Here is a 12,391-nt window from a genome sequence, read left to right on the forward strand (position 1 = left end):
TCCAGTCCCAACCCCAATTCCTGCTTGCATAACTCACTCTCCAGGTTTTTATGCAGAGGACAGACGGCATGTGTTTCCTCCTTGAATATACCCATAAAGTCATTGGTAAAGGTGATTTTTCTTTTCTCGCCATTTATTTATTTTGATGTCTTTATAGAGAAAACCATTTCTTTCTTCATGGACTTTGTTTCCACTCTCAGCATCAGTGAAGCCTGGGCAGGTTTTCTCCACCAACAGAATAAACCAATTCAAACCAAATAAAAGTATAAAGACAGGTTTATTGGGAGCAGTTCTCAAACTGGTTCACCAGTCCCAAGGAACAAGACCAGGGAAGTCACCATGCAGACAGGGAGAGGGTGGGGGTGAGGGACAGGAATTAAGAAAGAGCATGGAGAGGGGGAGGGGGGGGGGAGAGAGAGAGAGAGAGAGAGAGAACAAAATGTCTGATTATATTATAGGGAAGATGATTATATGGGGAAGAGCCTCTGGGGGAGGGGAAGCCCAGATCAGGTAGGCCAGCCATACCCTGCAAAGGTAGGGACTGAGGGATTCTGGAAGAGTTCAGAGGCCAAGATTTGATATGTTTAATAGGTACCTCATTCCTCCCAGCTGTGAAACCTAACATCTGAAACCCTCTGGCTTAACTGTATTAGCCCAGAGAAACTTCTGGTCTGGTTACACTGATTCAGGCTCTAGGGTGCTTCTTCAGTTAGAATACACACACACACACACACACACACACACACACACACACACACACACTCCCAACCAAAAAAGTTGGGGAGGGGTAGTAAATTCTTTTGTGTGTGTCTATGTGTGTGTATACATGTGTGTGTACTGCGTGCATGTACACTAATACACATGCCTGTGGAGGGCAGAGAGTGATGTCAGGTGTCTTTCTCTCCCATACACCACCTTATTTTTTGAGACAGGATCCACTGAACCTGGAGCTTACCAGCTGTCTGGAATGCTGGCCACTAAAGCCACAACAATCCCTATGTCTGTGCTCCCCAGCCTTGGGATTATAGTTCCATACTGCTATGCTAGGGTTTCACTTAGATTCTGGGCGTAAGGGGTCACCAGGATTTCCAAGCAATCCCTTGCATCCAACGTTCCATCTCTCTTGCCCGGTTCCATTCGCACTTGTCTTAGGTTTTGACCTTGTCCATGAGAGCTATGTACCCATTGCATAACTGGCGTCCTCAATGCCAAGATGATGAGGAGGGCACGCTTGACCCCTTCCGTGTATGCAAGCTGAGAAAGAGATGGAGACGCTTCAGAGGTAACGTTCTCACTTATCCCCTGCCCATGCCACCACTTTAATTAAGGGGCAGATTCCGTGCGTTTCTTTAATTTCACAAAGTGATCAGGAACAAAACCAAAGAGGATAGGCACTGTCTTCTCTTAGAAAAAAAAATCTGATTTGTTTTTAAAAGGAGTAGGAAGAGGAGGGTAGGGGGAGACCTCGTCAGGGCTATTTCCCTCTGGCATTTTCACTTGGTTAAACATATCCAGGCCTGAAGAATGCATGGGCTGAGCGGCCATAAAATTAACTTTTATTTTTGAACATACCCCTTGCCTGTTTCTTACATGTTAAAAAACCCCTTACAACCCAAAGAGGTTTTCATCTAATTATCCAAAAGCCCTAGAAGTGCACGGCACTGCGGCCACTCGAGAGCCAAAATGCCCCCCACTTAAGACCCAAACAACGGCTCGTGACCAGGAGTGCTTTGTCACACATTGTTTTCCAAGAAGCCTTACAAATAGGACTGTAATTCCACGGGTCGTTCGACTTGGCGAGGGCGAGGCGTGGGTTGTCACCATACTGACTCTTCATGAACTTGGTCTCAGCGAGCAGCTTAAAGATTAACTTTCTGCGGAAGGCGCGGGCTGAGTATAGCGCGATTGGGGACTTGTGCAGGGCCCGGGGCCCGTGGCGCGGTCGCGCTTTCAAAAGGCGATTTGTTGGCGGCGCTGAAGCTCATTTCCATGCAAAGCGCCTGACATCAGAGCACCTTTTGTTGCTAAACGCTTTCTTGAGCCCGGGTGGGGAGGGAGTCATGTGGAGTTGGAAGAGCTCATTCTGGAGAGAGGGGTCCAGGACTTGTTAGCCCGGGTCCACAGGCGTCACTGTCCCCTGCCGGACCCTGAGCAGACTCTCCAATAGAGGCAAGTCGCGTGCCACTCGGAGCCAGTTCCCGGAGCAGGACGCAGCGCCCGTGAGTTGGGGCTCCTGGATCCCTTGTCCTGAGAGCTCCCCGCCGCTGCCAGTGGTGCGGACTCGGCTCCAGCTACCCTGTTGCTGCGCCTGGCCCGGCTAGGAAAAGTTTCTGGAGTTGTCAATCGCGTTCGCCGCCTATCTAGGTGCCTAGTCCTGGCAGTGGTGCTCGTACCCGGCGGAGCCTAGGGCATGCGACGCGGGGGCGCGGCCCAGTGACGCCGCGGGCGGGGACCTTGCACCCCGGCGGCCGACGCGCTGCTGCGGGCCGTGGGCAGCGCGGGGACCCGGACGCACGGGGACGCGGCCATGGAGGAGGACGCGGGAGCTGCTAGCCCGGCGCCGGAGCCGGAGCCGGAGGTGGATCCAGCCCGGGAGCCCGAGCCGGAGCCCGAGCCTGAGCCCGAGGCCGGCACGTCCGAGGCGTTCTCCCGCCTCTGGACCGACGTGATGGGCATCCTGGTGAGCTACCTGGGAAGGCCGGCGCGGGAAGCCCGGCTCACCCCTCGCCCACCTATTGGGCACCCTTTCTCCTCTCCGCTGTATTATCTCAATATAGGGGTTGAAACTGTAATTTAAAGAAACAAAACCAAACAAAACAAAAACAAAAAACCACCCAGCCGTCACATCAGAGACACCTCTTGAACAATCGGCTGTAATCAGGGACACCTGCTTAGAAGAGTTGGCATGGAAAAAGCCAGAAAGAGTAGATGTAAATACTACTTGTAAATATTTGGCGGGTGGACTCCTAATGGCCTCGCGGTACTGATGTTTATCCGCGCAGGGCTGTCGTGTGCCCAAGAGAGGAAAACAACCATTTCCTTGTGCAGAATCACCAAGGAGTTTACTTGCTCTGCCTTCAGATTTTCCAGTTTGTAGAATCAGAGGATATTTGTTTTATATGTTTGGCACGGAGAACAATAAGACATATATTGCTGCATCTGTCCTGAGAGGTTTTGAACTGTCCAGCGGCTAAAACCGCCTATGGATTTGGCTTAGTTCTGGAAAAAAGTTTTAACCTGCTACGAGTTTACCTTGGATGGATAGGGTTTTAGCAGCGTCTCTTTGGTAACGATACAGTGTGTAGTTTTCTCCATAGTGGTTAAGGAATTGGGCTTTAACGTGAGTTAGCCTGGTTCAAATCCCTGCTCCCCAACTGTGTACAATTACCATGGCGGGGGTCATTCACTCCTGATTCTCCACCTCACTTGAAAAACAGGAAGACTTGTGTCTTGGGTTTTATGAGAGGTGCTAGGTCAATGTGTATGAAGTACTCAGCATGTTGCCTGATGAATAGTAGATGGTCAATGAATACAGCTCTGTTTATATCATTTTTCTTGCAAATAGAGCCTGTGTTCCATCTTTCTGGACATCTTGAAGTTCAGCGTATCCCATTTTCCTGGGTTAAAGATTTCTGTCTGTGCTTTCAAATATATAATAAAAGACATATTTACCTGCACTAGAATTTTGTAGAGGTATGCTGTGTGTACATACACCCATGTCTTTTGGATTTAAAATCCGTTGCATTTTCTAAACCTTTCAGATACATACGATGTTCGGTTGAATTCCAGGAAAACCCAGCAATTGTTTTAAAGTGGCGACAGGCAGTCTTAAGTTGAACAGGCAGGCACCTTATCTAGGTTCTTGCCCAGAAGCCATTCTGAATTTTCAGTCACAGAGAATGCTGGTTTGATAGTCGTATCACTTTGCATCCTTTATGTGGGTGCGGGCAGGGTTGGCTGGTGGGGGTGGGGGGTTGCTGGGGAAAGTGCAAGTCATACTGAGCGCTGTTTGGGGAGGAGGATTGGCAGGTCACACTTTCTGAATATTTGCTTCCCTTCCCCTGGCAGATTCCAGCACCGTCGGGGTAGTTGTAGCAGAATGTTCTTTGGCTGGGGAAATGGATGGGGTGGAGCTCTAGAAGATCAAACCTGGTATTCAAAGAGCAGAGGAAAGAGAAAATAGATGCTTTTACTCAGCCTGGGGTTGAGTGTGAAGAAGGAGAGATGGTCAGTGTGGCCCAACCCTTTTTACCAGCCTTAATACAGTCTCCATTTTCTTTGGGACACACGTTGGGTATTCTGTAGTAAAATGAGAGAGGGAGACCTGGCTGCCTTGCATTCTGGTGGGAAGGTCCTATGTTCTAAGGAGGGCTCTTGTTACCGCTAGAGAGCTGTCCTCCAATTGTTTATTAAAACCTGCATCTTTGGGGCAGTAGATCGCCTGGCTTTTGTGGGAACATGGGGTACAGTTTATTTTGTGTTTTCAACTGTGGTATTCTAAAGCCATCTGAAGGGTTTGACCAATGGCCTGTACATTGATGGTGACAATGTTCGAGCTGGGCCTGGGCCATTGCCTGTCACCCTAGTAGGCAAAAGCCTTTTTAGGTAGAAGAGCAGGGCCCCATCTCTGACAGTGCTGAACAGTGAGGGGTACCCCCCTAGTTCCCTAAAGGGCCAAGGCAGGCATTTATTATATATTCCAAGGGTGGGATTTATGTGTTACAATCTAGGGAGGGATGTGGCATGGGGGGGGTGTCATTAGTTAACTAATTAGTTCTAATTCAGTAAACAAGGTGTGAGTAGTTGAGTTCACAAGAACACCTTTTGCTTATGAACTAATTCAGCAGCGAATGGCTGCTTTCGGATAACTGTTAACGAACTACTGAGAGAGAATAGTAAAACGGTCTAAAACATGAAAGTTAGGATAAGTATAAGTAGCACTAGTATGTGCAGAAACTGTGAGTCAAGAGAGAACGGCCCATGACGAGCTCTGCCTGTGATTATCTGTAGAGTGGGGGCAGCATCTGAATTCAGTGTTCAGTCCTCAGCGCCTGGAATTAACTGGGAGCTAAGAACATTAATTGGGTTAAGGTCAAAAAAGAACTATGTACTTTTAAAATACAGAAGTCCCATTAAAATGTCCCTTATAACGGGAAGTACTTTTGAGGGTGCTAAAAAATTCTGTTTCAGCAGAAGCTACCATTTGGGCCATTCCATCAGACAAACCAAGATCCAGGCGCTCCTTGAGGTAATAGCAAACTGGGAAATGTTTGGAGTCCTGAGCATAAACATACCATTTTTTTCCCCAGTGGTGCTACAGTGTCTAGGCCTAGGTTTTCAAAGCATAGTACCTTTCCCTGTGACGGGCATGCTTCAACAGATGTTTGCCCGGAAGTGCAGACTTATGCGAGCCCCGTATAATGGTTTTCTCTTTACCACTGCTACCCTCAGTTTTTTGATTGGGGCAGTACTTGTTTTTAAGAGTGGGGATTGAGCGGGGTTGGGGATTTAGCTCAGTGGTAGAGCGCTTGCCTAGCAAGCGCAAGGCCCTGGGTTCGGTCCCCAGCTCCAAAAAAAAAAAGAGTGGGGATTGCCAAATTCATCTAAATATGGTTAGATATAAAAAGCTTTTTTATTCTCTTTTCCTTTTTTTTTTTTTTTTTTTTAATATCTCTGGGACTGATTATTCTTGTGGCAAATTGGGATGATCATTCAGCTTTGACCTCTGGTCATTGAGGGCCTCTAAGGCTGAGCCAGGCCTCATAGCTACTAACCGGGAAGAAGTTAAGCCCTTATTGTTCCCGAGATCTTGCAAAACACACATCCCCCCAAACCTAAGCTTCCTCTGTCCCCTGCAGACTGTAGCTTCTCCTCAGTTCCCAACACTAGTGAAAATACCCATTGTGTGGGAAGATCCAGTCTTACTTAAACAAGTTGTAGAAAACTGCAGAATGGGCAGGAACCCTCAAAGCTATTACATTTAGATGTCTTGCTGTTTACGTCAGTTCTAAAATAAAGCAGAACCCAAAACCTTCAATGAAAGGAGAAGAAAAGGAAACTAAAGAATCCATTCCCTTTTCTTTGTCAGGCCAAGTGTGGGGGAGGAGGGATGTTCGTGAGATCCTGTGAGAGTTCTTAGAAAGGTGACTCCTCAGGGAACAGTTCATTTACAAGTACCCTTGGGAGGTGTCTTGAGTTAAGCCTATCAGCTAATGATCTAATTAAATTTACACATTGGGATTTGAGAGTCTGGGACTGGAGGGGTAGCTCACTGGGTAGCGTGCTTGCCTAGCGTGCCCGCAAGGAATACCCCATCACCCCATTCTGGTGTGATGGCATACTGTCTGTACTCCCAGCATTCCATTGGAGGAGGAGGCCGGAGGATCGGAAGCTCAAGAGTGTCCTCAGCTACTATGACCTGAGGCCAGAGATGGGTGAGGTGGAAAACCTTGGTTTAAAGTATTCTGACTTCATCGGAATCCTCTGTCTTTTAGTCAGTCAAAAGCCTGTGCCTAACCTGCACAACTTGGAGCGTCCTGAGGGGTGTCTTGGTCCAGTAGTTTGCTTGCTTTCCTGAGAAAACCAAATCAAACCCAACCCAGACCAACCCAACCCAACCAAGCCAAACCAAACCACAAAACCAAAACCAATCATTCAGCGCTAGAGGGGAATTTGCATTTTTTTTCCTATAGGAGGCTCCTGTTCCTAGCCACCTCCTGTCTCAGTCGCTTGCCCAATGCCTTTCATTTGCCATTCTCTGCCTTCTCTGGGCCCTTTCCTCCATCATAAGAACCTTCTCTCTTCTCTGGTTGGATGTGGCTGTAGGGTAGGGGCAGCCCTCAGCAAATGTGAGCCGGTGTTCCATTGCTGGGCTGAGCCTGTGTATTGATCCTGATCCTTTCAGTAGCTATGACCCATCCCAACAAACGGCTTGTACAGGCCTCCAGATACGTCAATGAAAACGACGATTAATGCTAAAGCAAAGGAAAGCGGTGTATTCAATATGGCTACATTGGCAGAGGGGCATATCAAGACAGATATCTAGTTTGTCTTTGGGTATTGACTTGAGGTTTAGGCTTAAAAAGCGAGTAAAGTATGCTTATGGAAGCAGGCCTGGTCAAGGTGTGCTCCTGACCCCTGTACCCTCACTCTTGCCTCTGCAGCGGTTGCCAAACTCGTCTGGAGGTCTGTCTGTCTGTAAGGTTACAGCTGTGGATAATTGTTTTGTTCTGGAGAGGGCAGTCTGGCCTGGGAGGTTTTCACTCTTCCTGGTGACTTCCTGGCTAAGGACACATGCACATGAACATGCACGTGCACATGTAGATGCAGACTATTACATTTAAGAAAAATAACGCACATTGGTGGTAATTTGCAATGGTGCGGAGGAAGAAATGAAACGCTTACAGAAAAGGTTTTTGTACCTGTAACAGCAGTAGAATCCTGGGAGCTTGGAGGCTGCAGTAGTGACCCTGGTGGAGGTGATGAGAGCAGAGGCGACACGTACACATAGTCAGTTCTTTTCTCTCCTCTGCCTTGCCGAGCCCCACATTTGTCTGGGCATCAAAAGAAATGAAGGGTTGTTCCCCACCAACACTTAAAGCTCAACACTACTGCCTGTGTGCCTAGCTCTGTCATAGCCGAGTCCTCTTCTGGCCTCCATGGTCACCAGCACACAGTGTATATATATCACACACACACACACACACACACACACACACACACACACACACACACACACACACACACGAAATAATAGTCATGTAGCTCGCTGGACTCAAGCTCATGGTCCCTTCTACCTCCCTCTCCCAAGTTCTGTTTACAGGTATGAGCCACCACATCCAGCTACAAATGAACTTTAAAGAAAACAGCAATAAAAAATGTTTCATTGTTTCATCCTGACCAGAGGTTCTCAACCTGTGGGTCAAGACCACTGAGTGGGGGGTACGTCAAAGGGGTTACATATCAGATATCTTGTACATCAAATATTTATATTGCGATTCGTAACAGTAACAGAATTGCAGTTATAAAGTAGCAGCAAAAGTAATTCTATGGTTGGAGGTCACCGCAGTGTCTTAAAAGGATCACAGCCTTAGGAAAGTTAGAACCATCCTAATGAGAACCTGTAGACAAGATATAAGATGTCTTTGTAGCCACGATTGCCTACTTTGTATATCTCTCCTGGTAGAATTCATACTTGCTATAAAGTAGGTTTTTATAACTATAACAAGAAAACCCTGCTGTTTGTTTGTGTTTTGTTTTGGAGTACAAATCGAGCCCAGGGTCTCTCGTATGTGCTCGACAAGGATTTCTACTACCTTTGATGATCCTGAATGGCTAGAGGCTAGAACTTGGGATGAGCTATCTATCTCACGTAAACTAGTGGACTTAAGAGGAAGGCTTTAAGAATTAACTGGAGCTTCGGATGAGTTTTGAGGTGAGCTATATTTTGGTGGCTACGAGGCACTGCTGTGTACCTCAGAAGCATCTTCATTCATCTCATTGCCTTGGAAATGGGACCCCGAGCGAGGCGGCCCTGCTGCCGCTGGCCTTGCTCCCAGCCAGCTGCCTACTGCCTCTTTTGCTTTGTTGAGCAGCATTAATTCTTTATGAGGAGGGATGCCACCTGGAGACAGCCTGTCCTGTGTCTTTCTAGGCACATTAGGCCATGTGTTCTTGACATCTCCATCCCACAGACTGCCCTGCCAGGCAGGGTAGCTCTAACTCAGAAAGCGAAGCTGGATGCTGCAGTTCTTTGTAATCCGTTCTCAGTGTGTGTGTGTGTGTGTGTGTGTTGCCTATGTCTTGGACCTTTGAAAGCTGTCTGATAGAAATGGGAAGCATTTAGACTGTGCACTTTCAAACTGAGGCTGCCTGTGTCTGCAGAGATCTCCTGCTAACCTCTTTGGGCATCTTGAGATTCCCTCCTTGTACAGTTGACTTTAGCACCCAGTCCACTGCTATCTCCCCCTCCCCTTCCTTCCTTCCTCTTCCTCCTTTTTGAGACAGAGTCTACTCTACATTCTGATCTGGGTTGGAACTCACCATGTGGCCCACCCACACGCACTAGCTTTGAAGTTGCCACAACCTTCCTGCTCCAGCTTTCAGGGTGCTAGCTAGTGTTACCAAATGAAAGGGGGTGGGCCCATGCCAAAGTGTCACCCTGAGAAACCATGCCACGTGACAGACCTGGGAGGTTTGTTATTGGGGAAGGGAAGGGAATGAGGGCCTGGAGAAGGGGTAGAGGCAAACAGAGCCATGATGGCAGAGAAAGTGGGGATAGAGGAGGACAGAGAGGAAGAGGCCACCTGGGAACTCCTGGGAACAGAAGGAGTGAAAGAGACAGAGAAGAGGGAGGGAGAGAGAGAAAGGGGTCTGGGGTAGAGAGCAGTCCTCTTTCACTACCCATACCTGGCGGCAGGCGATGACTTAACTGTTGCTAGGTCCCTGGGAGGAGTCTAGAGGAATTGTCTATAAGCCAACAGCTAGGATTACAGGTGTGAGCCCAGCAAAATCAGGTATTCATGATTTTGAAGCAGATGCTGGGGAAAGAGAGCTATGGTGGACCAGTGCTGTGTACCTGCTAATGGCTTTGTTCTTAGTGTAGACATTTAATAGAGAAGAAAATAGACGAACGTATCTCATTCTTTTAGCTAAGTGCCTGCCCTTTAAGACCGAATTTCGTTTTTTCAGTGTGTGTCCTACATCCTGGCTACTTTTGAAATTCATCCTAAGCACCTTTGACTCTGTGTGTGTGTGTGTGTGTGTGTGTGTGTGTGTGTGTGTGTGTGTGTGTTTAGTACTGATATCTAAGTCTTATCTGCCAAGTACTTTTTTTTTTCCCATTTGGAGCAAAAACGATTTGTGTATATAATTAAAAAATATTTGCTTTGAAAAAATATATAGTGCTCTGTATTGAGTTATTTGTAGAGAAAAGGAGTGATTTAGCTCATGTGTCTCTGCTATAGGATGACTCCTAGAAAGGAGGTGGGTTTTTGAAATAAACCGTTAATGTTCTTGCTTCGCTATCTCAAATGCCCTTTTCTTACATAGAGTTTGGGAACAAATGAGTAGCCAGTCTCTGGGGCACATTCCTATAACATTAGCGCTCGCCAGGCTGAGGCAGAAGGATTTGGAAAGGCCAACATGGCCATAGCAAGACTCCGATTCAAAACACAAGACGAAAAAAGGAGAGAAAAACAAAAAATAAATGCGTGAATCATTTCAAGCTATTAACTTGTCAAGCTACATGGCCAAGAAATGTGTGCTTAAAATATTCAAAAGAGAAAACATGAACAATATTAACAGCTAGGGTTTTCTGGAGGCAAAAATGATAATTTGTAACGAAAATGTGATTTCTGTTTAAAAGTTTGCCGGAATGTTATTTTTATATTTCATTGTGTCTAAAGCAGTACAGTAAGGTGAGAATGTTTTATTTCTAAATTTTTTAAAGAGAAAAATCTCATGATTTTTTATTATACTTATAAGTACGTAAAACGTAAAACTTATAAGTACGTTTTTTATTTTATTAATTGATTAATTTTTAAGGTTGGTTCTGATGTGGCCAAGACTGACCTCAAATTGGATATGTACCACAAGATGGCTTTGACATAGGCTTTTCTGTTTGTGCCTACCAAGTGCGGGAATTGCAGGCGGTCCCTTCCAAGGCTACCTTGCTAGAACTTCACACCTGCTAGACAAGCACTACCATTGTGCTGTGCCACCATACCCAGCCTCACATTCATTCATTCATTCATTCATTCATTCATTCACTCACTCACTCATTTTTGTTGTTGTTTTTGTAATAACAATCTTTTATTGGGGGAGGGTTCATCATTTTCTCTTGGCCGTCGCCTTCTTCATGGCCGCCAGTACATTGCTCAGCTCCTCCCACTTTCTTTCGGCGCGGACGTGGGTGCTCACCCTCGTCTTGATGAGCTCAAGTGCGCGCTTGTCCTTGGACACTCTGAGCAGCTCCAAGGCGCGCCGCTTGTGGTGCCCCTGTGTCTCGGCTTGCTGACGTTCTTCTCCGTCACCTCGTGGCCCTTGCTGAGGCTCACGGCCATGGGGGAGCGCAGGGCCATGGCTGCTGCTCCCCGATGGCGGCCGGGACAGGAAGAAGCCACATGTATTTATTTATAATTTATTTTTATTTCACATGCATTGGTATTTTGCCTGCTTGAAGTCTGCGGGAGGGTGTCCGATCCTCCGGAATTGGAGTTAACAGACAGTTGTGTGAGCCACCATGTGGGTGCTGGGAATCGAACCCAGGTTCTCTGAGAGAGCAACCAGTGCTCTTAACCGCTAAGCCATTTCTTCCGCCCTGACATTTATTTTTTAATAATTGAAAAAAAAAAAAAACCAAACAAAACCCAACTTTGTGTGCAGTATTCAAATCAGGTCAAACTTGTCCGTATCCTCACATTATCTTTTTATGGTGAAAAATGTCCAGAATTCTTTCGTCTAGCTTTTGGAAACGCACACATAGCACATTGTTGTTTGTGTTCATCCTACTGCGTAAGTGCAGAATCTGTTTCTCTAACCTAACTGTAACTGGGTACCTGCGACTCAGTCTCCCCACCACCCACCTGGTCCCTTCTCTTTCCTGCTAGAGGTGGTGGCCTCTGCTCATCATCATTACCACCACCACCACCACCACCACCATTATCATCATCATCATCATCATCGTTAAAGATTTATTTATCTTATGTATGTGAGTACACTGCAGCTGTCTTCAGACACACCAGAAGAGGGCGTCGGATCCCATTTCAGATGGTTTTGAGCCACCATGTGGTTGCTGGCAATTGAACTCAGGACCTCTGGAAGAGCAGCCAGTGCTCTTAACCACTGAGCCATCCTCCAGCCCTATTTATTATTTGTTTAAAGATTTACTTTACTTCTGTGTCTTTGCATTTAAATTCATGTGCATGTGATAGAGGCCAGAGGGCGTTGCATCTCCTGGACCTGGAGTTATGGGTGGTCGTGTGGCCCCCTGATGTGAATGCTAAAAACTAAACCTGGGTCTTCCCCAAAAGCAGCAAGTGCTCTGGGCTGCAGAGCCAATTTCTCCAGTCCCTGTTACTCGGTATTCTTCTCTCAGCTTCTGTGAGATTGACTTTGTTCTATCCCACGTCTGGGTGAGATCATGCAAGAGAGGGTTTAAATGAAGAAGATATATGTTCTTAGTTTGTTTTGGTCGTAGAAGGCAGGCCAGCTGTTTGTGTGAGGAACACGGGGCTCTCTCAAGGGTGAGACCTTTGTGTCCGTCTACGTGTTTAGGCTTCATGCTGTTCCTTAGCGTTTGTGGTGAGAGCATTTTAATAGGCAACTTAATAGAAACAAGCAACATGTTAAAAGCCTCTGGTTAACCGATGACTTTATTTGCTGAGTCTCT

The 12,391-nt window shown here is 46.8% G+C and overlaps 1 protein-coding gene across 1 annotated transcript in view; it reads left to right on the top strand.

Moving 5' to 3' along the window:
- The first annotated feature begins 1,615 nt into the window (after positions 1-1,615).
- Sash1 (SAM and SH3 domain containing 1) overlaps positions 1,616-12,391 on the top strand; it is a 165,470-nt gene continuing 154,694 nt past the window's right edge. Inside the window, exon 1 of the mRNA XM_032894991.1 lies at positions 1,616-2,680. Within this exon, the coding sequence (XP_032750882.1) occupies positions 2,528-2,680 (153 nt within the window). The 5' untranslated portion in view covers positions 1,616-2,527. The remainder of the gene's footprint in view (positions 2,681-12,391) is intronic.

The sequence above is a fragment of the Rattus rattus genome, chromosome 2 (assembly GCF_011064425.1).
Source record: "Rattus rattus isolate New Zealand chromosome 2, Rrattus_CSIRO_v1, whole genome shotgun sequence".
Lineage (NCBI taxonomy): Eukaryota > Metazoa > Chordata > Mammalia > Rodentia > Muridae > Rattus > Rattus rattus.